Here is a 26247-nt window from a genome sequence, read left to right on the forward strand (position 1 = left end):
CAATAATGCTTAAAGGAAAGTGTTGCTTTCAAGAAATTTCTTGTGAAATAGTCTTTTTGGAAAATATGTTTGGTGATGTGATTTGTTGTTTTGTTTGTAACGCTTAAATGGTATGGTCCCTACTCCCTAGTTTTAATTTGTTGTTGTCTTTTAGTGGAATTTTCTACCTTGGATTTATGATATTTACATCAACACTTACCAGTAAATGCTACTGGAGCTTTAGGGGTTACTTGTGGATGCCAATAGAGCGAGAACTGTTCAATATCTTAACATTACTGTACAGTGTTTTCTGTGGTCAGTTGGCTGATACAATTACACTTTACAGCAAAAATAGTTTGTAGAAACTCGAAGGCTCTTTATGGCCATCATCTAGTAAGTTCTTTGGCATCTTATGTATCGAGAACATACCCTCAAAAGAGTTGGCAGAGGGTTACAAAGGATTAACCTTTATGGCTAAACAATAGAATCCTGCAGTTAAAATTTTGTTCGATCGTTTTTAAATGCCATGTGTGTTTATCATATGTGATCTAGGTTAAAATTTAACTGTACATTGTTTTGTCTGCGTATGGTTACAATCGCTTACCTCGTCGGCTTATTACTTTGTCCTGGGATGTATCAAAAGAAATTCCATTGGTCATGGCCATCCATTCTTTGTGCTTGACCTAGACTGTGTGTCTTTGATGATTTTGTGCTTGGTATTATTCAAAGGAACTTAATGCTTTTAGTTTGCTGAATCATCTCCCATGTTCTGTTACTATTGTGTTTGTCTTCCAGTTTTCAGTAAGATCATTGCCTCTGCACTGTCACATTCTTGTGGAAATTTATCAAATCTATTCATTTCAAATATATACTGCATGGCTCTACTAGTAATATGTATTTCATGTCTTCCAGGTAACTTTACATGTATATGATGAGTCTCATTAGTATGCATTGAACTCATTTTTATAAGTTATCACCATTTAAGAATTTTTTTTAAGGGAAATGGTAGACCACTCAGATTTTCAACCTTTATTAAAGGTGATTTGATATTTAAACTGATATTTGATAATTTAGAGGTAACACTTTGAAACATAGCATCACAGCTCACACACATGCTTGAAACAGCTAAAGATTAATTGATTTTTTTAGATCATTGGACATTCTTTAGTTTATCTCTTTCATTTTGTTTTTAATTGATATAAAATGATCTAAGCTCGAATCTTAAGGGAGCAAATCTTATAGCAATGAATATTTTTTGTAACATATTTTATTATATTGTATTGAAATATTGTTAAAATAACTAAAGTTGTCCCCTTTCAAGACCACCTGATCTGCAAATTTACCTGTAATGTTCCTATACCATGGTCTGAATCTGATACGTGTTCTAAACTAAATCAAGGCTTGTTCTAATTTCTTTTTGTTCTTTACCTAATTATTATTTCCAAAAATATATAATAATCACCACATAATATTTACCTAGTTATTATTTCCCAAAATGCAAAAAAAAAAAAAAATTGCTTACAAATAAAGTAAAATAAGAAGTGGGTACCACTTATATAAAATCTAACAATACTAAAAGTAGAATAAGTTCAAAGGAGAGGCTGTCCACGTCTGCAAAAAAATCAACCAATCATAACAGGTTAATTTGCCATGTCATACGTTTCAGTCCAAAAACGGGTTTTTAATTTGGGCTGTGTTTGCATTTATTAAATAGCCCAATACAAGCCCATCTCACCTTAGATGTCTGAAGCGTAAAGTTTTGTTCTACCTCGACCATTTCTCTTTGCTTTCACGATCAAATTCTCAGCACTCGCCGTTACCAAAACCAACTCTTCATCAAAATATTATGCTGTTTAATTCTTCTTTAATGGTTTCGTTCCACCTCCCCCTCTTTCTCCTTCTATACAAAGCACTCTATATCATCTTCATTCCAACCCTAATCGAAACTCTGTAGAAACAACTATCCACCGCCTTGAAATCACTAGAAAGTCTGCCTTCTCCACCGGAAAAACTCATATAGCTGTTTCTCTCTCCAATTGAAAATGACAGGCTCAGAGAGTGACGATTAGGACCATCTCCGAGAAGGAGGAGTGAAGAATCTATTCCTCCGTGAGGGCAGACAGTACGAGAAGCAATGTTAAAGGCGACAAAAAAAAAGATTTTGATCCAACTTCTTTTGGTATGACGTTTACTGTTTCATTTGATCAAATTTCAATTAAGTTTCAAGTTTTGTGTTAGATGTGTGATTTCGGGTTTTCAAACTATCTCCAAATAAGATGAAATCAACCCTTCTACACAAAAGTTAAGCGGCTACACTATGGTTTATAAAGTTTTCTGATTTTGGCATTGGCCTTTTTAATTATGTCGTCAGTTTACAAGTTGTCTACTATTTTTTATCTCTCAGTTTTCAAGATAGTTTATTTAGATGGATATGGACCTCCATCTAGACGTTTCCAACCAAACACGCGAGGAAAGGTGAGTGACGAAGAGCTTACTTACTTAGAGAAACATTTATCAAGCTTTACAATTTCATTTCATCCTTGATAAGTTGCATACCTATTTTTCAGCTATATTCCTCACCACTTTGTGTTTCTTCTCTATAGCTAAGCTTCAGGAGAGTTGTGCATAAGCATCTTGAAGAATTCATGAGAGAGTGAGGTAAGTTGCTTAGACGAGTTCGTTTCACAAAAATCAAACAGTTCGGGAGTAGGTTTACAGATTGAGAAGAGATAAGATCATGAAATGGTTCTCATGATTTGTACAAGTTGCAATATTTGTGTTCAAATTTTCTGCCTTTTTCTTTCACCTATCTTTGTTCTCTTTACTTTGGTATTAACTCAGCTATGATTTCTTCTGCATTTGGCTTGAGGTTTTCTTCCTCCAGCTCCTAACATTCTTTTCCTTTTTTCTTAATCTGTAAAGGGAGGAACAATGGACGCTTAAGGTGTTTCACACCCGTCCCAAACCACTTGACTTCACAACGCACAGTCCCATTTTTTTGTACGATCAGTACAATCTGACTACTGGATGCTTAAGGTGTTTCAGAGGCTGCCGGTATATACTTTCACATAATACTTTTGTATTTTTTTTCTGAGCTATAAACCACACATGTCTCTAGAGAGTTACTTAGTCTTTAGAAATGCTAAAGTCTCGAAGGCAAACAGCTTACAAAGGGACCTATTCTTTTTTTTTTCCTTTCTTTCAGAGGAGACCTTAAGTGAATAAGATGACATCTATCAAAGATATCAAATTTCTTGACATTAAAACGTAAGAAATGTCTCTGTTCTGACTACACAACAAACATGGAATCATTCTTTCGCATTGGTTCAGAATTTGATTGTTATAGTATTACTTATATGTTTTATTTTTTCACTCTTTCTTTACCAGGAGCATTTAGATCAGATAAGATCCAATGTTACATATGGAAGCTTAGAAATGTTTCCATGAGCAGATCGAGGTAATGATTTCACCTACATAGCTGCTAAAATTAAAATTTGTCTGCTTTCTAACCAAAGAGAGTATTAGTCCTATAATTTGATGTTGTTTAATTTATATGACCCAGATACAATGGTCCTTGCAATTACTGTTTGAAAAACAGGGCAGTGCCTACAGATGATGTTTGAGAAACAACTAAAGTTACAAGAGACCAGGACCCCTTCCTCAATCTCATCACCAAAGCAATGCAATGGCACATTTGCCGCATCCAAATTTGGTTTCAAAACACAAACTGTGAACCAAACTGAATCTGCTTTGGTATCAAAGAAAGCAAGTCCATTCAACTTTTTTTTTTTTCAATTCGAGTACAATTAATGAAATATTTTATCTTGGAAAAATAAAGATACATATATATATATATATAAGAGAATACAACAAAAGAGCCAATGCATTAGATGTGTGTATACTTATAAGTGATATAGATCTCAAAAGTTAAGAATGTGTTGTACAACAAAAGCTGAAGCTGTTGCTCTGCACGTCCTACTGGGCGGAGATTCTGATGATTCATCTCGAGTCATGCTTGGTGAAGAAAAGGGTTTCAATATTGATCTGTTTAGAGGTCAATGAATAAACTCCGCCAAAGTTGCGCTAGCTATGCGGTTCAAGGATTTTGGACTGTGTTCAACGGTTATGGACTAAGAGATAGTAAATGGTCGCCATTCATGAAGGAATCTTGGGATAAGAACTTGGGAATATCAGCTGATCTGATTGTTGCTCAGGCTGTCCATCACTACATATTTCTGAAAATACTGACAGAAATGCCTCTCTGCTCAATAGAAGTTCTCTGGATGACAAAAATGTTGCTTATTCCTGTGTGAGATTGCTGTTTTTTTTTCTCTAATGCTACATGTTCATATTTGTATAGCAGCTATTTTCTTAATGTAACATTGAACGAATGATGCTGAGACTTGCTTGGTTACTTGCCATTAACATGTTGAAGATATCCCTTAACAAAATCACAAAAGAGAGAGAGATATGGGTTCCAATGGTGGGATACAAAGTAATGGATGCATATGAATAGCTTTTGGACCGGGTGGATATACAATCAACCAAATGAATGCATTATGGTGGATTACGGTTGCTACTGAGTACTGACACTAGAATCTTACAGCAACTACTCATGACATGAAAAGTATAAAACAAAGCAAACACAAACACATCAACCCAAAATATAGGAGTATAAAAGAAAAAACATGACTTCAAATATAACACATGCATATATTGTATCCTCTTTGCAGGATCAATGTCCACGAAAGAGATGTGGTAGCAAAGAAAAGAAACAAGAGAGATATTGTTGAGTTTGAAAACAACGAAATTATGCATGAGTGTACAAGAAATTTGATCTTTATCATACGGATTTCGGAGAAACTTAAAACAACGAATTTACCTTTCAATTCTGAAGAGACTTAACGGTTTTATAACCAAAAAATAATACATACATCCAAGAGCTTCTAACAACATCAGTTATCATGCCATCATTTTTAGCGGCATCAAGTCATATAGATTCTAAGTAAGAACTTGATTGTTAGTAAAAAAATTCAATAACTAAATTAAAAACAAAGGTTGATCATTTGTTCAACAATTTTTTTCATGAGAATCCATAATATATAAGATAAAATAATATTTGGATTTATATGTCCACAATATATATGTATATATATATATATATTAGATACAAATATATTTGTCCAGAACCCGGGCGTAGCCCGGAAAAAAACCTAGTGATGATTTAATGATCTGTCCATTCGAGGACATCAGATGATTAAAAAGAAATTAACTATCGTTTTTATAATTAACTGGTATTAATGATATAAGCATGTGTTGGAAAGTAAGAAGAGTGTGGCTTTTTGGTAGGAAAGAAAGTTTATTGACATCAAATTATAGCGTGCATTGTCCCCTCCAAATGGTATATACGTATATGTCATTCGTGCACCCACTTCTCTTCAATATCATAATAATCATATTTTTAATAAATACTCTTTTCTCTAACATATTTGGAATGTCTATAGGAATAGAGGATTATCAATTTAAAATGCTTACATTTAAAAGTTTTCGGTGTAATTACTATCTCACTTATTTAAAATAAATATGTCTAGAATGATAATTTCTAGACCCAAAGACTTTGGGATCAATTCACACCAAGGTTATAAAAAAATTGATAATTTCAAATGCTTCCATATAAAAGCTCTCGGTTTAATTACCTTCACTTGTTTACATAAATATGATGATTACCTAAATTATAAGCATGATATTTTATTGGAAAACTTTTATTGTTTCTAAAACAACATATAACTATATACATTTTTCAGTTGTACATCTATATGAACATAATTTTTTTTGTCAAATATTAAAAACATAATAAAATTGAATTATATATTATTTTTGGATATAATTATATTTCTTTATTAAAAGTTAACAATTATTTAATAATCATAATTAATAGCTCACTATTTATTTTTATTAACTAATAAAAGCATATATATATATATATAAGGAATTGCTTGATATGATCAGTATTAAGAATATATGCTCTTCGAAAACATAGAAAACATAAAATATATTTTTAAATAAATAAAACATCTATATTTTGAATGAATGGAATATATTTATATTTATTAATCTATAAACATTCAACGCAAATTATCGAGAAACATCTCGATCTACGTGAATAATTTGGCAATGAACAGACGAAACACATTATACTGGAATCAGTAGGTAGGGTGACCGTGACGTAGGGTCCAAGTTAATATTTTATTATGTAAATTATTGAAATAACAGTTTAAGCTTAACAAATGAAATTTGTTTTTGGTTTTACACTCCACTAGGACCACTATCACCCAAAAAATAACTGAAAATTTTAAATTATGAAATTATACAGCTAAACAAAAGGGAAACCATTAAATCATGTCTTTCGGGGTAGGGACTCCAACTCTCCAAGTGGCAATGGCTTATACTCCATTCCATTAATTAATGACCACAAAAAATCAGAATCAAAATTTTATTTTACATACATGATTTACATATTTGCTTCTATTCATAATATGTTAACATAATATTACTTGTACAACAGTATAAGTACAAAACATTTATCTATATTATTATTTGTGAAATGGTTTTTCGCATCCGAGCTCTTGTTTTAAAAGTTAAAGTCGTTGCTACCCTTAACAAAATTATTATACTTATTTATTATTTTGTTGATCATAATTATAGTAAAAAAATTGAAAAAAAAATACATGAGACAATAATGTTTTGTTTGATATAACTAAGGGTGTTTGATATTATCCAACAATAATCATCACCTACTTTTATTTTATAAACAAAAATAAAGAACAAAAAGATAAGTTCATATATATATTTATCAACTTAACAAAAATAGTATTATTATCTCAATTTCCTATTTTCAATTTTTTCTAAATTATCATCTACCTTTATTTATTTATTTTGAATTTTTGAAATTTTTGTTTGTAGTTTTATATATATTGATGGTTTAAGTAATTCACAGAGATAATAACAGTTAAAAAGATGAAGGTTAACTTTTTACTTTACTTATTGCATGTTTGATATGTGACTCACAGTTTTACATATTTTAATAATTTTTGAAAAGACAAAAATGTAACAGGAAAAGTAAGAAAATGTTATAAAAAGAAAAATGATTAAAAACATAAAATAAATAATTATGATAACAATCTTTGTTTAAATATATATATATATATATAAGTATCTGTAAAATTATTATGTCTGCATGCGCCGACGAAACAATTAATATATATATGTTAGTAATTTTAAACAAATAATATCTCAAATTGTTACTAAGAAAGAAAGGATAAGAGGAATAATAATTTAATAAGACCTTTTGAAATATAACCAAACTAAAACGTTTTATTTGCTTTACCTATTTACATATATATATATATATATATATATATATATATATATATATATGAAGTGTCTTGAGTATATCCTTTAAAAATATTAAAAAAACATTATTTTAACACACAATCGGCTTTTTTCTTGATAAAATTATCCAGTAATCTAAATGTAAGTTTTTAATAAAAATAAAAGTAGTTTTTTTTGTGGGCACGAGCATGGGCGGATCCAAAAATATTTTTAATCGGGGACACTGTATTTGAAACAACAACAATAAAATTTGGTGGGGGCATTTTTTATAGTTTTTTTGGAGTGAATTGGCTCAAAACTCAAAAAGAATGATGAAATTAGCAAAATATCAATGATAAGATATATTTTGTATCTATCAACGAAGGCACTATGGTGTGAAATTTAGAGTATTGATTTAATTAGCGGAAAAGTTGTGTATATAGGATACAATTTCACTTTTTTCACTGAACTTATAATATCTGATAATTTAACTTAAACTACTAAAGAAAAGAGTAAAAATCAGTAGGGTGCATGTGATCCGGTATCGATGTACACGTCTTTTTCTGGGCACGAAAAATCTGTTAGATTAAAAATCTCCAATATAGTATTTATTTTTTCTTTTAAAATAAAATAATTTTATAATAGAGATAAGTTTTATTTCAACTTTATTCTAAGTGTTTTAAAAAAATATTCTAAATGAAAAATAGAGTTAACCATACCAAAAAAACAATCTTATGTTTGAATGAATTAAATTCTTGAAAGACAAAGAGAAAACATTATATCTATCATACGTTTATAGAATGAAATTTTACTAATATTTTAACCTGTGGATTTTCGAGTTCGTAGATTAACTTGTAAAAAAAAAACACATAGAGGGTTTTTTTTTTTGCAGAAAACCCATGAATCAAGTATGTGTATATACAATTTTATCCTACATTTAATATGTCAGACTACATTAAGGGTGTGACTGGTGAACAATAGAATGAAGAGGAACACTATGTTCTTTAGACCATCTCCAATGGCTTATTCTATTTTAAAGTAAAAAATAGAGTAACTCTATAATAGAGTTTAAATTTGCTCAAATGGTACTCTATTTTAGAGTAAAAAATAGAGTGATGAACAAAAAAAAAAAATTACTCTATATTTGGAGTAAACCTATTTTTCACTCAATTAGAGTGAGAAATAGAGTATCATTGGAGCATTTTTTACTCTAAACTCTATTTTAGAGTGAAAAATAGAATGAGATTGGAGATGCTCTTAATATTCCTTAAACATTTTACCATTCATGAGGAATAAGTTTCCTTTTAATTCCTTTATTTGTATATAATTATACCATTCACGTAGGAATAAGTTTAACCTTCTAGTGTAACTAAAATCTTCTCAGACAGAAAATAAAAAATTTCTCAGACAGGGAAAAAAAGAGTTGAAAACGAATCAAATCCAAAATGAAAATATTTTTTCCCGTTGCCTACTATATATACGTTTACGTTTGTGTACACAACACACACATATTCTCTCTTCACTTCCACAGTCTCTTAAGAAGTTCGACTGACCGGAGAAAGAAGACGTCACCGGCGAAATGGACGAATCGTGGCGTAAGAAGATGGGTTTAAACGTTGATCCATTCTTCTCCGTCGCTCGACGATCCATGGACGCTCGAATCGACGCGGAAGACTTCGCCGACGTCTTCGGCGGTCCGCCGCGTAGCTTCCTCGCCCGAAAATTCTCCGGCGACTTCTCCCGTTCCGACTGTTTCTACGACGAGGTTTTCCTGCCCCCGGGAATTTCCTCCGGCGGCACGCTTCCGTCTTCTAAATCTCACGGCAGAAACTTAACGGCGTTTAGGATCCCCTCCGGCGCAGATGGATTTTACGACGGCGTCTTCGGCGGTCGCGGTGGGGCGGCTAAGAAGCAAAGCCCGACGGCGAAGTCGAACTCCTCGTCGGTGCTCACGTCCGAGGAGGTCAGTCCTCACTATCCGCCACCGGCGGCGACGTCCGGCGATGACGCGGGGTTTTCTTCTTTTACTTCTAGACTCAGGTAGATAAAATTACTATTCTACCCTCCACTACTGTTTAGTTTCTGAGGATAGCTCCGTAATGTCGACATGCTCTGTTTTTTTTGTTAGACCGTTAAACGTCCCGTCGAGAAAGCGGGAATCTAAGAAACAGAGTTTCCCGGCGTTTCCAACATCCGGAGATTCGTTCTCCGGCCACGAAAGATCAGACTTTTACTACAGAAAACCACACTTCAGCGGATCGAGAAGATCCTCGCCGGAGACCATGAGCTTTGATCCTAGCTCCTTCAGGAGAATTGATGATTTCGGACCGAGCTCTCCGGCGTCTTCCCCTGTTTCTTCTTTCGTCTACGAAGAAGAAAACACTGAGAGGAAAGGAGACTGTAACGTCGACGAGGTAGAAGAAGAAGAGATGAGCTCTTACGTGATTGAAATAAACTCAGATCGTTTTGATCGAGGAAACTCGGATTCGAACGACATGGATGAAGCCATAGCTTGGGCTAAGGAGAGATCCCAACGGCCAGAAGCAAAGCAAACCCAAGAAGAAGACTTAATGGATTCAAGAAGTGAAGAAGCCAAATCAGAAGAAGAGGTTCGTTAGTTGTAATTAAAAAAAAAAAAAATCCGACAAAACCAGTAACTTAATGTTCTCAGTTAAGTAATGATTGCAGATGGAGATGGAGATGAAAGATGAAGAGATAAGAATCTGGTTAACCGGAAAAGAGACCAACATTAGACTCCTCCTCTCAACTCTACATCATGTAAGTCAGAGTTTTAATTGGTTAATTTGTCTCAGACCAAGTAAACCGGTCACTGATTCTAACCAAACCGGGAATTTTTCATTCAGGTTCTATGGTCAGATAGCAACTGGCACGAGATTCCTTTGGAAAATCTTCGAGATGGATCACAAGTTAAGAAAGCTTACCAAAAAGCTCGGCTTTGTTTACATCCAGATAAACTTCAACAGAGAGGAGGAACTTCACCGGTTCAGAAGTCGGTCGCGAGCAGAGTGTTCTCCATTCTTCAGGTAACTTAAACCGAGCAAGAACCGAGATTGGTTCAACTTGTAAGGTTTGGTTCTTGTTATGGTCACTAACTCTTAGCTGACATTTTGGAATTGTAGGAAGCATGGGCTGTGTACGTAACAAATGAAGGACTCTCAAGCTAAACCGGAATTCATAAATCATTTTCTGGTTTCTATTAAACCGGAAATGTTGGTTTAAAATGTAAGAAGAATAAGAAGAGGAAAAGCAGAGTTTGTATCTTTTATGATTGTAAAAGTCATGAACATTCCCATGTGTTGCATATGTGGCTTCCACTGTCAGTGTTCTTATATATACAGAAAATAACAAAATGCTTGAAAACTACATTTTTTGTCAACGTTTGAAAACTACATTAAAGATCAAATTAATGCACGAAACGAATAGAACCTGGATAAGGAAAAAAAAGGTTGTAATTGTTAGTTGTTTTAATAATAGATACAGTCATACAGAGCAAACGCCTCCTTTTTTTTTGGTAATAATAGATACAGAGCAAACACCTCCATGTTCATTGAAATAAAACTAAAAACTCATAAAATCACGAAAACTATTTTATGACGAGTGTATACTAAACTTTTGTTTTCAGTATACAAATATGTATACATCCATAAAATTCTTTATATTTTTAGCTTTTATTTCATATCGGAGAAGAGTGTAATTATAATTTGTAAAGATATAACTTACATTTATTTTTGCACAAAAGCTATAAAACATTAGTTAGGTTGCCATCTAATCTTAGGACAACTCTCCCAGCCTATTGTCATCACTCTCCCAAGTCCCAACCTCCTAGCCTATTGTGAGACTCTCGACACTATATAGCTTAAGATATCCTTTTGAAGCAGTCATATTAGATTTTTTTTTTTTGATATTTTATACTATTGAGTTTTATTTTTTTTTACAAAGAGTTTATCTAGTGTTGGAGTTTTTTTTTTGGTAAAATCTAGTGTTGGAGTTTATTATAAATAAACGGTTTAGAGGAATCAGTGAGAAATAATTATATAAGTTTTACGTAATTTCTAAATAATATTTGACATTAAATTGTTTATCATACTAACAGTTAGCTATATTATTATAAAATATAAAATGATAAATTATTTATTGCATTTTATAATTTATTCACGTGTGTTGTAAATTAGAGAAGACGATACATAACATTTTAAATCAAATTATATACATATATATATATATAAGGAATTGCTAGATATGATCAGTATTTAGAACATATGCTCTTCAAAAACATAAAACATAAAACATATATATATATATATATCTTTCAAATAGACATTTTTAAGTTTTTGTCACAAAAAATAGATCACAAAAACTAAAGTGACCAAAATAGCATTTTTAATTTTGAAAATTTTAATATTTTTTTTAGTTTTTAAAATTTGAAATCTTATTCCCAAAATCCCACTCCTCAATTCTAAACCCTAAACCCCACTCCCACCCCTAATGTCTAGATTAATTAACCCCAAGTGTATATTTACTTTTTTTTTAATAAAACATTTAAGTCTATTTTGGTTAATTTTATTTTTAAAGTCTATATTTGTGACAAAAACTGTTTTAGGTATATCATAAGAAAGTTTATATTAGTTAATAAAAATAAATAGTAAGCTATTAATTTTGTTTATTGAATTATTATTAAATTTTAATAATGGCATATACTTATGTACAAAATAATATATATAATTCAATTTTATTATGTTTTAATATTTGGCAAAACACAAAATACATATTTAAGAAACAAAGAGAGTATAATGTAGTTATGTTCATTTAGATGTACATCTGAGAAATGTATATAGTCCTATGTTGTTTTAGAAACAATAATGTTTTCCAATAAAATATTATGCTTTTATTTTAGATCATTATATTTATGTAAACAAGTGAAGGTAGTAATTAAACCGAGAACTTTTAAATGTATGCATTTTAAATTGATATAATTTTAGACATATTTATTTTAAACAAGTGAATACAGTAATAAACCAATTTTTTTTTAAATATAAGCATCTTAAATTGATAGTCCTCACTTGACATTCCAAATATGTTAGAGAAAGGATTATTTATTAAAAATGGGATTATTATGATATTGAAGAGAAGTGGGTGCAGGAATGAAAAATATACCAATTGGAGGGGACAATGCATGCTATAATTTGATGTCAATAAACTTTCTTCCCTACCAAAAAGACGGTCTCTGTCAGAGACTGTGTTATATAAGTGTTTAGTTGAGTTTTAACTTTAACACCGCAATAAGGGAATCAAAATATCTGACCTAACAAAACCTCATCTTCCCCACACCTGCAAAGAATCAACCTAATGGTTTGGCTTGGAGACTAGCATCTCATTGCTTGCAATGCATAACAAACAGCATATAACAAGGTTCCAATGATAACAGGATAATAAGAGAGAATGCAAAGAGTAAATACATGCGAACACACAGAGATAAACTAGTTTTCTCAACTTCAAAAGAGTATTTCAAAAGGATTTGGCAACACAGATAAAGTCATAACATTAAAACAGAAAACAAAATACGGTAGAGATAGAGAGAAAAGGGTGACCATAGCGAGTAGTCTTCTTGGCTGGCTGCTTACAGCTTGTCTTCAAAATCAGACAAGGGAGTCATCTGTTCCTTCATACCCTTCCTCTTCCTGATGTCAGTCACAAGCGTTGAAGCCTGCGATCCTGCCTCCAATGGGTCAGACGACATCATCTCCCAATGATCAAACACACACTGAGGGAAGGCCTGTCCTGAGGTTGCTGCTCTAAGCTGACTTGAGAATCCAAATGACTCGACAACTGGCAGGTACGCCTTGATGTTGTAAAGCGGTGTTCCTGGCCTCTGCATCTCCTCAAAGACGTGTCCACGCTTCTGATTCAGCACGCTGTAGATTCCTCCAAGAGCTCCCTCTGGTGCTTGGATCTCAACCATGTAAACCGGTTCCAAAAGCCTGGGCTTGGCAGTGATCTGAGAGGCGTAGATAACCCTCCTCGCTGTCGGGATAACCTGACCACCACCTCTGTGGATAGCATCAGAGTGGAGCACCACATCGCAAACCTCAAAACAGATTCCTCTCATGTTCTCATCACAAAGAGGACCTTCCTTGGAAGCCCACTGGAACCCAGCAACAACAGAATCCTTGATCTCATTCAGGTATTGCACTCCCTTACACATGTCAACAACCATGTTGGGCCCTGTGGTTTCAGGTCCAAACGCCCATATCTTCTTTGCGAGATCCTTGTCCCAGCCAAACTCCTCAGCCAAGATCTTGGAACGTATCTTGGGATCATCTCTTGGACCAATACGGCCTTCATCAATCGCCTCCGCAAGACCATCCTCCAAGGGCCTAGCCTCCATGTACAGACGGTTGTGCTTGTTCGGGGACTTGCTCATCACAGTACGCACAGATCGCTCCAAAACAGTCTCACGGAATGAGACGACAGGGTCTGACTTGACAATCTCAGCACCACCCATGAAATCATCCTGAAGATCCTTCAAGCAAATCTCAAGATGCAGTTCTCCAGCACCAGCAACAATGTGCTCGCCTGACTCCTCCATTGTGCACACAACCATAGGGTCAGACTTGGCCAGCCTCTTAAGTCCCTCAACAAGCTTGGGAAGATCAGAAGCGACCTTGCACTGAACAGCAACACGTACAACAGGGGACACAGAGAACTTCATCGCACGGATAGGATGAGCATCAACTTCTTTCTCATTCGTCAGCGTAGCATTCTTAGTGATGAACTGATCAAGACCAACCATAGCAACGGTGTTACCACAGGGAACATCCTCAACAGTCTCTTGCCTCTTGCCCATCCAGATGACAGTCCTCTGAACACTCTTGACATAAAGATCTTTCTTCTCACCAGGAACAAAGTTGGGACCCATGATCCTGACCTTCATACCGGTAGACACCTTTCCAGAGAAGACACGCCCAAAAGCAAAGAATCTTCCCTTGTCTGAAGCGGGAATCATCTTAGAAACATAGAGCATGAGCGGACCATTAGGATCACAGTTTCTGATGGCAGTGGCATACTGATCATCGAGAGGACCTTCATACAGGTTCTCAACACGGTACCTCTGGGCAGTGTGGGGAGATGGAAGGTGAAAGATCATCATCTCAAGCAATGCAGTACTCGCAGGGAGCCAAGTCTGCATAACACGCTTCATCAAAGGTTTACCCATAAGGTCCTTCTCATCAGACTTCATCTGGACACCAAGCTTCTGCAACATAGGCCACAACTTATCCTTCTGGTCGTTCATGCAAGTGGCGATGATCTGCTTGATGGGTTCATAACAGAACTGCACAAACCCACGCTTGCAGGTAGCGGACCCAGTGTTCTTGCTGCTCCATTTCCTGGTGGCGGGGTCAAAGAAGTTCTCACCCCACAGCCTCTCCATCATCTTAGTCTCGTCAACACCGAACTTGGAAGCATACATCTTGGCAAAGTTGGTAAGGGTGAAAGCCCATCCGTGGAGACCAGCAGAGAAGGCGACAGTTCCCTTCTCAGGGTAAACCTGAACATCACCAAGGAGAGGATCCTCGTACGTTGCCATGATGACATTAGCATTCTCAATAACCCTCTGGAAAGTCTGGTAAGCCTCCTCACCATCAACCTGAAGCTCAAGGAAACACCTGTCCATCTTGTTCACAGTCAGAACGGGCCTAATCCTCTCCCCAAGAGCCTGACGTAGCACAGTCTCGGTCTGAACACACACACCCTCGATACAATCGACCACCACAAGCGCACCATCGGTAATACGGAGCGCAGCAGTGACCTCAGAGGAGAAGTCAACGTGGCCAGGAGAGTCGATGAGATTGATAAGGTACTCGTTTCCATCTCTGGCACCAGTGAAGCTCTTCAAGGAAGCATCAGTCATCTCGTAGTAGAGAGAGATACCCGTGGACTTGATAGTGATACCACGTTCAGCCTCATCAGCACGGGTATCAGTCATACGGACATCACCAGCAACTTCTTGAGCAATGATACCAGCAGCAGCAACCAAGGAGTCAGTGAGTGTGGATTTACCTGTCAATCACAAGATATATAAAAGCATAAGAGACAATAGAACAGAGTAGTAGGAAACTAATTAAGTCTGAAAATTAAAAAAAGACAGTACCATGGTCGACATGGGCAATAACGGACATGTTACGGATGTTGTGTTTGTAATCCATAATCCTCCGAAGCTCATCGGATGTGAACTTCACCTACAAGTTCATTAAAATAAACAAATATTTAAGCTTAGAATCAACAAAAATAACAACAACAACAAGGCAAAGTAAAAGATAGTATAAAAAAGTTATAAGGCTTTACCATTTTGACTAACTCTTATTCTTCACCTACAATATCTCTGCAACCACAGAAACAATAATAAGAATTAATCAACTGAAATGAAACGATTTAAAAAAAAAAATTAACACCAAAATAAAATCTCATAATCTTCTGAACTTGAAGCTTTTCAACACAGAAAAATAGAAGAACAGCTCACAATCAAATGGTATTTATACATTTCTACGAACAGATCTAAAGAGACGAGACAGAACGATAACCAAAAATGAAATTAACAACTAAGAGTCAAGGGGGATTGGTTAATCTAAACATCGAAAGCTAAAACTATGGAGATTCAATACGAAAACTAAGCATCAACAATCGGAGATCGTAACAAGGAGGAGACGGACTAACATTGGAGGGGAAGGAGAGAGAGAGACGAGCTTGAGAGAGCAGAGATTGAGTGGAGGCGTTCGATATATTCCCTTATCTCTTCTAGGGTTTTCTCTCTGTTCTTTCGTGGGCCTCTTCGGCCCGATACAATATTGGCCCAATAGTGGCTAATATTTAATATTTTGGCCCAATATAGTTCGTGTAAGATTTTGCTTTGAAGTTTTATGGAATTTGTTTTAGTTATAATGAGCAGTATTACAAGTGAACATAATTTTGTACTATTATTTAAACTAAGACTTTATGATAGATTTATTATAAATAAACGGTTTGGAGGAATCAATGACGAAATATTAACTATGTTTCCGGTAATATTCTAAAAAATATTTGACATAACAATATTATTTTCTTTTATTATTATTATTATTATTATTATTATTATTATTATTATTATTATTATTATTATTATTATTATTATTATTATTATTATTATCTTTTAGACATTATAATATCGATATGTTGTGTATCTGATTCTGTATATGGAATTTTAAAACCATCCAAATATGTAAAAGGCTTTTAAATTACGGTTTATCATATTCAAGCTTTACGCTATTCACAACATTCCAGTGGAATCAAACAAACAAAAGATTAACAATTTATCTTATTATTAAAAATAAATCTCCCAAATGTAGTTTCCAATTTACTGCTTTGCTCCACGCATTGACGCTTCATTTGTTGAACAACTTCAAAACCAGACTGGCAAACCCCAAAGCAACTTATACAGAACAATATAATCTCCATTAACTTGGAGAACCGTGACATCATTATTACATACAAAAGGTTGATCATCATCAGTCACTAGGAAGACTTAAACATCAGTCGTGACTGCGAATTAACCCTTGCGGCCTGATTTCTCTCCTACAAGCTTCGTCTGGATTGAAATCAAAAGAAAAATGGTGTAATCAGAAAAAATTAAATACAATTATTCACAGGACGTGAGTGAATAAGATGCAACAGAAAATCCAAAACCTTGTAGTTATTTTTTCTTGACATCAAATCCCATAGGTGCTGATGCGGCCTCTATTTTTGTGACTATCTCATTAGCCGGACATTTTGAAGTAAACTGAGTTTTCCGTTTGACAAGCCCCTGAAATTAAGCACTGATTATCGAAGGGAAATAAAAATTGTGAAATTGGTATTATGATGAACTACTTATACCACTACTTAAATTTTGCCTTACTTAGCAGTTTAAAGTACTTTTTGTGGATTACGATCCACATTAATCAAATCTTATCATTTCAAGCATTTTAAATATATCATATAATCTAAAAAATTATTTTATTCTGATTATTTTTGAATAATCACAAATAATAAATAGTAAAAATTTGATGTTATTGGAAGAATATCAAGAACCACTGGAACCTTAGCAATTAATCTAAATTTGTAATGTTGGTATACATTCAAAACATGGTTGATTGTTTCTTTTGCTGCACACCTTACATATTATGTATAACACTTATTCTCATTAGATTTGATATAACTGTATTACAATCCAACATTATTTGTCCAATAATCTGTCATCATTTTGGTGGCACTTGAATTTCCAAAGAGTGTGGCTGCAAATATATGCTTGTTTTAATAACCCAAGCGATTTTACAATGTAATGTCATATTTAGAAATTTTTGTTTTTTATGAGAAAAAATGTGCTTCTTGCTACGATAATACAGTTTTGTTTTGGCTAATCCGAATCTTTATTTAACTGATCAACTACACTATGGAGAAGCAGATTAATGATAATAAGTTTGAAAAGGGGTTGGTCGAACCAGTTTTGTCATTCATTATCTTCGACGGTGATTGGTATCTCTCTCAATAACGCTATCTTACATTTTCTCTTTGCACCAAAACAGGATGCGTCTTTGATTAGAACCGCATTCATCATACAATTTCAAGATTATACGATGACATTTGGAAAACATAAAACGACCAAGAGTTAATTATTCTGAGCCTATAGTTGCAAGATAGGATATATTATGATGAATGCTCTTCGACATATAGATGAGATAAGCAATGCCATAAAGAAAAAGAGATTTTCTGGCTTATAAAATACAAAAACACAACATTGAATAGTTTAAACAACTCGAGGCATCCTTTAAAAAAAAGAAAGACGGTCTCTGTGTTATAAGTTTTTAGTAGAGTTTTAACTTCAACACCGCAATAAGGGAATCAAAATATCTGACCTAACAAAACCTCATCTTCCCTACACCTGCAGAGCATCAACCTATGGTTATGCCTTGGACACTAGCATCTTATTGCTTGCAATGCATAACAGCATATAACAACGTTCCAGTGATAACAGGATAACAAGAGTGCAAAGAGTGAGCACATAAGAAGTTTTCTCAACTTCAAGAGTGCAAAGAGTAAACACATAAGGATGTGGCAACACAGATAAAGTCATAACACCAAAACAGAGTAAACAAAAATACGGTAGATATAACAACGTTCCAATGAAAACAGGATAACAAGAGTGCAAAAAAGAGTAAACACAGAGATAAACCAGTTTTCAACTAAAAAAGTAAAACATTCAAGAGGATTGTGGCCACAGATAAAGTGATATCATAACACCAAAACAGAGCTAACAGTAAACAAAATACGGTAGAGATGGAGAGAAAAAGGTGACCATAGTGAGTCTTGTTGGCTGCTGCTTATAGCTTGTCTTCGAAGTCAGACAAGGGAGTCATCTGTTCCTTCATACCCTTCCTCTTCCTGATGTCAGTCACAAGCGTTGAAGCCTGCGATCCTGCCTCCAATGGGTCAGACGACATCATCTCCCAATGATCAAACACACACTGAGGGAAGGCCTGTCCTGAGGTTGCTGCTCTAAGCTGACTTGAGAATCCAAATGACTCAACAACTGGCAGGTACGCCTTGATGTTGTACAGCGGTGTTCCTGGCCTCTGCATCTCCTCAAAGACGTGTCCACGCTTCTGATTCAGCACGCTGTAGATTCCTCCAAGAGCTCCCTCTGGTGCTTGGATCTCAACCATGTAAACCGGTTCCAAAAGCCTGGGCTTGGCAGTGATCTGAGAGGCGTAGATAACCCTCCTCGCTGTCGGGATAACCTGACCACCACCTCTGTGGATAGCATCAGAGTGGAGCACCACATCGCAAACCTCAAAACAGATTCCTCTCATGTTCTCATCACAAAGAGGACCTTCCTTGGAAGCCCACTGGAACCCAGCAACAACAGAATCCTTGATCTCATTCAGGTATTGAACTCCCTTACACATGTCAACAACCATGTTGGGCCCTGTGGTTTCAGGTCCAAACGCCCATATCTTCTTTGCGAGATCCTTGTCCCAGCCAAACTCCTCAGCCAAGATCTTGGAACGTATCTTGGGATCATCTCTTGGACCAATACGGCCTTCATCAATCGCCTCCGCAAGACCATCCTCCAAGGGCCTAGCCTCCATGTACAGACGGTTGTGCTTGTTCGGGGACTTGCTCATCACAGTACGCACAGATCTCTCCAAAACAGTCTCACGGAATGAGACGACAGGGTCTGACTTGACAATCTCAGCACCCCCCATGAAATCATCCTGAAGATCCTTCAAGCAAATCTCAAGATGGAGTTCTCCAGCACCAGCAACAATGTGCTCACCTGACTCCTCCATCGTGCACACAACCATAGGGTCAGACTTGGCCAGCCTCTTAAGTCCCTCAACAAGCTTGGGAAGATCAGAAGCGACCTTGCACTGAACAGCAACACGTACAACAGGGGACACAGAGAACTTCATCGCACGGATAGGATGAGCATCAACTTCTTTCTCATTCGTCAGCGTAGCATTCTTGGTGATGAACTGATCAAGACCAACCATAGCAACGGTGTTACCACAGGGAACATCCTCAACAGTCTCTTGCCTCTTGCCCATCCAGATGACAGTCCTCTGAACACTCTTGACATAAAGATCTTTCTTCTCACCAGGAACAAAATTGGGACCCATAATCCTGACCTTCATACCGGTAGACACCTTTCCAGAGAAGACACGCCCAAAAGCAAAGAATCTACCCTTGTCTGAAGCAGGAATCATCTTAGAAACATAGAGCATGAGCGGACCATTAGGATCACAGTTTCTGATGGCAGTGGCATACTGATCATCGAGAGGACCTTCATACAGGTTCTCAACACGGTACCTCTGGGCAGTGTGGGGAGATGGAAGGTGAAAGATCATCATCTCAAGCAACGCAGTACTGGCAGGGAGCCAAGTCTGCATGACACGCTTCATCAAAGGTTTACCCATAAGCTCCTTCTCATCAGACTTCATCTGGACACCAAGCTTCTGCAACATAGGCCACAACTTATCCTTCTGGTCGTTCATGCAAGTGGCGATGATCTGCTTGATGGGTTCATAACAGAACTGCACAAACCCACGCTTGCAGGTAGCGGACCCAGTGTTCTTGCTGCTCCATTTCCTGGTGGCGGGGTCAAAGAAGTTCTCACCCCACAGCCTCTCCATCATCTTAGTCTCGTCAACACCGAACTTGGAAGCATACATCTTGGCAAAGTTGGTCAGGGTGAAAGCCCATCCGTGGAGACCAGCAGAGAAGGCGACAGTTCCCTTCTCAGGGTAAACCTGAACATCACCAAGGAGAGGATCCTCGTACGTAGCCATGATGACATTAGCATTCTCAATGACCCTCTGGAAAGTCTGGTAAGCCTCCTCACCATCAACCTGAAGCTCAAGGAAACACCTGTCCATCTTGTTGACAGTCAGCACGGGCCTAATCCTCTCACCAAGGGCCTGACGTAGCACAGTTTCGGTCTGAACACAGACACCTTCGATGCAATCAACCACGACAAGGGCACCATCGGTAATACGGAGCGCAGCAGTGACCTCAGAGGAGAAGTCAACGTGGCCAGGAGAGTCGATGAGATTGATAAGGTACTCGTTTCCATCTCTGGCACCAGTGAAGCTCTTCAAGGAAGCATCAGTCATCTCGTAGTAGAGAGAGATACCCGTGGACTTGATAGTGATACCACGTTCAGCCTCATCAGCACGAGTATCAGTCATACGGACATCACCAGCAACTTCTTGGGCAATGATACCAGCAGCAGCAACCAAGGAGTCAGTGAGGGTGGATTTACCTGTACACCACAACATACATAAAAGCATAAGAGACAGTAGAACAGAGTAGTAGTTAACTAATTAAGTCTGAAAAAAATAAAAAGACAGTACCATGGTCGACATGGGCAATAACGGACATGTTACGGATGTTGTGTTTGTAATCCATAATCCTACGAAGCTCATCGGCCGTAAACTTCACCTACAAGTTCATTAAAAAAAAAAAAAAGAGGAATTAAGCTTAGAGTTAGAATCAACAACAAGAAGGCAAAGTAAAGATAAAACAAAAGGCTTACCATTTTGACTAACTCTTATTTGTCACCTACAATATCTCTGCAATCACAGAAACAAATATTAAGAATTAATCAACTGAAATGAAACGATTCATAAACATTTTAATACAAAAATAAAATCTCATAATCGTCTGAACTTGAGCTAACAGATAAACGTATAGCGAGATAATTTGTCTTCTATCCTATTTGGATCCAAACTTTCAATCAAGTAAAGACTAGAAGAACACAGGTCACAGTCAAATGGTATTTATAAAAGCCAATTTGATTCGTATCTGAGTTTCATCATTAAGCGTTTATACGATCAGATCTAAAGAAACGAGACAGGTCGATTAACAAAATCATAAAAATAACAACATAGAAACGATAGAGAAACAGTAGTGATCATCTGAACATCAACAGCTAAAAACTGTGCAGATTCAATACCAAAAATTAAGCTATTAATAATCGGAGAAAACACTCATCGTAGCAAAGAAACGGACTAACCTTGGAGGGGAAGGAGAGAGGGAAGAGCTTGAGAGGGAGGAGCTTGAGAGGAGGCGTTTGATATATGCTCAATCTCTTCTAGGGTTTTCCGCTGTTTTTTCGCGACCCTTTGTGGCCCACTTGTTTAATATTTTGGCCCAATAGTTCGTTTAAGATTTATTTGGTTTTGTATTTTTTGAATATTTTTTTTAAAAGTTTTGTAACTTTTTTTATGTAAAATAAGCAGTATTAAAAGTTTACACTATTATTTAAACTAAAGAGTTTATCTCAGATTTTATTATAAATAAACGGTTTGGAGGAATCAATAACAAAGTATTATCTAAGTGTCATGTAATATTCTGAATACAATTTGACATAATATTTATTTGGTGTATCTGTTGATGCTGGACTAAGGGCTGAACACAATTATGTACTTTGATGTAAATTCTTAAAAACATCCAAATACGTAAAGCTTTTAAATTTACAGTTTATCAGATTCAAGCTATACACGTTATTCACAACATTCCAGTGGAATCAAACAAAGATTAACAATTATTATCACTTTTTTTTTTAACAAATTCCCCCAATGTAGTTTCCAATTTGCTCCTTTGCTCCACTTCATGATGGTTCCTTTTGTATAACTTCAAAACCACACTCACAATCCCCACAAAGCAATTTATACAGAACAATATCTAAATAATATTAGAAGCATACGTAGACAATTTGGCCGGATATCAAGAAGCAACCACCGCACCACCTGAAACTAAAAGAAACAAAACAAGATTTGTGTTGTTCTGTCTCTTCATTACTTTCTAGACTATTTTTATCTAACAGATTCTTCAAAGAAAAATGTTGTCTGTACCTTGGGTTCCTTCCTCTTTCTCTTCGTCGATTGTTTTCCAAACGATGTCCTTAAGACCCGTGGTGAGGTTCTTGTAAAACTAAAATAGAGACCAAGAAAAAAAGGATTGACCAACTTGTTTCAGAACCTATATATCCACAAGACTAGAGCTTGCATGCATGCATTACCTTGTGGAATTCCAAGGTGTCACCCCCTGATTTCCTCATTTCAACCATATATAGCGATGGAGCAACTTGAAAAACCTGAACAGTATATATATATCTCCATTAACTTAAGAGATTAGGGCCTCATCATCACACAAAAAGGGTGTGATCATCAGTCAGTCACTAAGAAGAGTAACCTCAGTCGTGACTGCTAATTGACCCTTGCGGCCTGATTTCTCTCCTACAAGCTTTATCTGGATGAAATCAAGAAAATGGTGGTAATCAGAAGAATTAAATATAAGACTTGAGTGAATGTGATGCAACAGAAAATCCAAAAACCTTGTAGTTATTTTTCTTGACATCAAATCCCATAGGTGCTGCTGCCGCCTCTATTTTTGTGACTATCTCATTAGCCGGACATTTTGAAGTAAACTGAGTTTTCCGTTTAACAAGCCCCTGAAAATTTAAACATGCTTATCTCTAAGAACGGCTACTTCCCACTAACATGATTCTCAAAAACAGAATTGGCAACTAAACTTTTGGCAAACAGCAGTATCCCAAAAAAGAAAGCGGTACCATTTGCTTTTCGAAAAGTGAACCGAGATTGAGACCCTTGGATGTTGAAATGAGCTCAAAAGCATTCATAGTTACTGGTGTTCTAAGTCCCTCTTCTCGCCTCTCCACAACAAGGTTTTGGGACTCCTATATTACCCAACAAAAACAATCTAAGCACAATATATCCAATACAAAGTTCATTAAAATAATCGACTTACCGAATAAAAAGAAATAAAAGTCTTACCCCTGATTCATCAAAAATTGCATCAACATCATCAAGGCTGACATTTGCATTTTCATATTTGGGTGCTTTATACCCTTTATTAAACCACTCGTTTTCAATGACTTCAGCAAATGTAATCCTCTGTCCATTATAAAAAAAAGACTTCAGACCTACTCAGTCCAGTAGAAGCTCTTGCCTCTTCAAACAGCATAAAAAAACAAAGGAACCCTCTTCAGCTATAAAAGAGTAAGAATATGTATACCGTTGCTGGATTCGGATCCAGAATTCTTTTGATTAGCTTCTTGGCACTTGCAGAGAACCAGTGAGGGCAGGTAAACTCGGCTTTGAATATCTGTAATCATGAAGACATAAGAATCAGGTGGCATACATAGATAGAACCTTTTCCACATAGCATGCGGAATGAAGCATATAACACCTTTTTATATAATGAGGCCAAGTTAGAATCTTCGAAAGGCAAATATCCAGCCATTAAGACAAAGAGAATCACACCACAAGACCACAAATCAGCTTTGGCTCCATCGTAACCTTTGTTATTGATTACCTATTAGAGGCAAGAATAGATTGCTACTGAGACCAGAAAAGAATAAGCTCAAGCTTGACAGTAGAAGTAAAATCATACCTCTGGGGCAACATAATTGGGTGTTCCACATGTTGTGTGAAGTAAACCATCCTCCTAAAAGAAAGAAGAAGGGTCACATAATTAATTAGCTTTAATGATTTTCTCCTTAGACGCCAAAGTATGTGTAGTATCACGCTATGACATTTTCATCAAAATAATATAACGAGAAGAAATCAATAAGTGGAAAAAGCTCACTCACTCGGACTTGCTGAGGTAGAGCACTCAATCCAAAATCAGAAACTTTCAGAGTCCCATTTGCATCCAAAAGCAAATTCTCAGGCTGCAACCATGAGGTGGAAGTAGATTAAACACATTGAACCACAACTCTGCCAACCGATTCATTCATTATACAAAGCCACAAAATAAGATTCCCAAAACCTTAAGGTCTCTATGATAAACTCCTCTGCTATGGCAATAGTCAACAGCGTTAATAAGCTGGTGGAAGTAGTTCCTCGCCCCATCTTCCTTCAACCTCCCCTTGCTTGCCTAGATAACATAGAATCAAGTCCTTATAATTCTTCAAAACCATCTTCTATGATGATACAAAACTGAGAAAAAGCTTACAATTTTGTCGAAGAGCTCTCCACCAGTAACGAATTCCAAAACAAAATAGATCTTAGTTTTGCTGGCCATCACCTGAAAAAAAATACTATTGCTGTATACCCCTCCGTTTCAAAATAGATGATGTTTTAGAGAGTTTTTGATGTTTCAAAATACTTTTTAAATTTATCAAAAATTGTGTAAGCAATCATATTTTGTAGTCTGTTTTGTGATTGGTTAAATCATTTTTAATATATATTTTAATGATATTTTAATAGATAAAAAACAAGTTTTCTTAATAGTTGTGTCACATCCTAAAACTTCATGTATTTTGAAACAGAGGTAGTATATGTAAATTTGCCAAGGACCACTTATGTTCCCATAAACTTTACAAAAAAAATTTCAAGATTATGTGTATGAATCTAGAAGAACAAAGCTTATAGATTCTAAGCATGCAAGCAAGTTAGATCAAAACCTCAAACATAATTTCAAAGCTTATAGATTTCTAAACATTGAAGCAAGGAGTAAAAACAAGAAGGGAATATTTAGATTAAGAACCTCAAGCATACGGATCACATTGGGGTGCTTGATGAGTTTCATCGTCGAGATCTCACGTTTGATCTAACATTAAACAACAAAACCCCAAACCGAAAGTTAAAACCTTTATTACATCAAAAGAAAACATCAAGCGTGATATATACCTGAGCGATCATTTTGTTTCTCATAACTTTCTCTTTATCAATAATTTTAATGGCTACATTCTCTCCGTTGACTACGTTCCTAGCGAACTTGACTTTCGCGAAGGTTCCTTCACCCAACGTTGTACCAAGCTCGTACTTACCCACACGTGTCCTGCTAACACTCGAACTACTACTACTGCTACTACCTGAAGATGACCCAGACGGACCCGATCGCGACGGTGTTGCTCGAGAAGCCATCTCGTAGGCGGGCGAATATTCAGATCGAACGAAGAATATTCGAAGCCTAGATGAGAGAATATAAAAATTCAAGAAAAAAACGAAGCCGATTGATATGAAAAAACGCCAGATAGAGGAGAGAGAGCTGAGAAGAGGGGAAGTTTCTGATTAGTCCGAGGATTGGTATTTAATTAAGTTTAAATTACTTGGTTTGTATGTATCTCTCTCACACTCTGACGTCTGCAAAAGGTACAATGATTTCGTATTTTTGAATTGACAACAAAGTATAAAAATGCATATACAAAAGTAGGTGAGGTTCATTAATATTTTTTTTTTGTAAACTAGGTGAGGTTCATTAAATATGATCGGCACGTTTTAATTTAGATTTTTTTTTTTTTTGACTAAAACGTTTTAATTTAGATTGAAATCAGTT

At 35.8% G+C, this 26247-nt stretch overlaps 4 protein-coding genes across 9 annotated transcripts; 1 reads left to right on the forward strand and 3 right to left on the reverse strand.

Annotated features, from left to right (window-relative positions):
- Nucleotides 1-8842: 8842 nt before the first annotated feature.
- On the forward strand, nt 8843-10734 carry LOC106360003 (auxilin-related protein 2). Its single transcript, XM_013799614.3, has 5 exons — nt 8843-9390; nt 9479-9959; nt 10039-10128; nt 10215-10394; nt 10491-10734. Exons 1-5 carry the CDS (start codon nt 8930-8932, stop codon nt 10533-10535), a joined length of 1257 nt encoding a protein of 418 aa, XP_013655068.2. The 5' UTR covers nt 8843-8929; the 3' UTR covers nt 10536-10734.
- A 2039-nt stretch (nt 10735-12773) lies between these two features.
- LOC106361586 (elongation factor 2) lies at nt 12774-21993 on the reverse strand. Of its 2 annotated transcripts, none has more exons than XM_048737905.1 (4): nt 21956-21993; nt 15715-15751; nt 15521-15608; nt 12774-15429 (listed from the first exon to the last, which is right to left on the reverse strand). In XM_048737905.1, the coding sequence occupies exons 2-4, from the start codon at nt 15715-15717 to the stop codon at nt 12989-12991; spliced, it is 2532 nt and encodes an 843-aa protein (XP_048593862.1). In that variant the 5' UTR covers nt 15718-15751; nt 21956-21993; the 3' UTR covers nt 12774-12988. The 2 variants fall into 2 exon arrangements, with proteins under 2 accessions (XP_048593862.1, XP_013656817.1); XM_013801363.3 differs by lacking the exon at nt 21956-21993 and adding an exon at nt 16084-16212.
- Nucleotides 18530-22015, reverse strand: LOC106361587 (elongation factor 2). Its single transcript, XM_013801364.2, has 4 exons — nt 21956-22015; nt 21476-21512; nt 21294-21381; nt 18530-21202 (listed from the first exon to the last, which is right to left on the reverse strand). The coding sequence occupies exons 2-4, from the start codon at nt 21476-21478 to the stop codon at nt 18762-18764; spliced, it is 2532 nt and encodes an 843-aa protein (XP_013656818.2). The 5' UTR covers nt 21479-21512; nt 21956-22015; the 3' UTR covers nt 18530-18761.
- Nucleotides 22016-22375: 360 nt separating this feature from the next.
- Nucleotides 22376-25988, reverse strand: LOC106361589 (CBL-interacting serine/threonine-protein kinase 23). 5 transcript variants are annotated; one of them, XM_048737909.1, is made up of 16 exons: nt 25599-25988; nt 25456-25518; nt 24922-24993; nt 24736-24843; nt 24557-24637; nt 24358-24411; nt 24154-24279; nt 23980-24069; nt 23739-23858; nt 23516-23641; nt 23279-23395; nt 23137-23193; nt 22964-23038; nt 22797-22875; nt 22649-22691; nt 22376-22575 (listed from the first exon to the last, which is right to left on the reverse strand). In XM_048737909.1, the coding sequence occupies exons 1-15, from the start codon at nt 25833-25835 to the stop codon at nt 22669-22671; spliced, it is 1428 nt and encodes a 475-aa protein (XP_048593866.1). In that variant the 5' UTR covers nt 25836-25988; the 3' UTR covers nt 22376-22575; nt 22649-22668. The 5 variants fall into 5 exon arrangements, 4 of the variants coding, with proteins under 4 accessions (XP_048593866.1, XP_048593864.1, XP_048593865.1 ...); XM_048737907.1 differs by having other exon boundaries at nt 22649-22697; XM_048737908.1 differs by having other exon boundaries at nt 22376-22691.
- Between the last annotated feature and the right edge of the window lie 259 nt (nt 25989-26247).

The sequence above is a fragment of the Brassica napus genome, chromosome A8 (genome assembly GCF_020379485.1).
Source record: "Brassica napus cultivar Da-Ae chromosome A8, Da-Ae, whole genome shotgun sequence".
Lineage (NCBI taxonomy): Eukaryota > Viridiplantae > Streptophyta > Magnoliopsida > Brassicales > Brassicaceae > Brassica > Brassica napus.

Coding starts and splice junctions, on each gene's coding strand:
- LOC106360003 (XM_013799614.3), top strand. CDS start 8,930: ATGGACGAATCGTGGCGTAAGAAGATGGGTTTAAACGTTGATCCATTC. Junction 9,960..10,038: donor AAGCCAAATCAGAAGAAGAG/GTTCGTTAGTTG, acceptor TAATGATTGCAG/ATGGAGATGGAGATGAAAGA. Junction 10,129..10,214: donor TCCTCTCAACTCTACATCAT/GTAAGTCAGAGT, acceptor TTTTTCATTCAG/GTTCTATGGTCAGATAGCAA.
- LOC106361586 (XM_048737905.1), bottom strand. Junction 15,430..15,520: donor TATTGCCCATGTCGACCATG/GTACTGTCTTTT, acceptor TGTGATTGACAG/GTAAATCCACACTCACTGAC.
- LOC106361587 (XM_013801364.2), bottom strand. Junction 21,203..21,293: donor TATTGCCCATGTCGACCATG/GTACTGTCTTTT, acceptor TGTGGTGTACAG/GTAAATCCACCCTCACTGAC.
- LOC106361589 (XM_048737907.1), bottom strand. CDS start 25,835: ATGGCTTCTCGAGCAACACCGTCGCGATCGGGTCCGTCTGGGTCATCT. Junction 24,994..25,455: donor ATGTGATCCGTATGCTTGAG/GTTCTTAATCTA, acceptor ATTTTTTTTCAG/GTGATGGCCAGCAAAACTAA. Junction 24,638..24,735: donor TTTATCATAGAGACCTTAAG/GTTTTGGGAATC, acceptor TCATGGTTGCAG/CCTGAGAATTTGCTTTTGGA.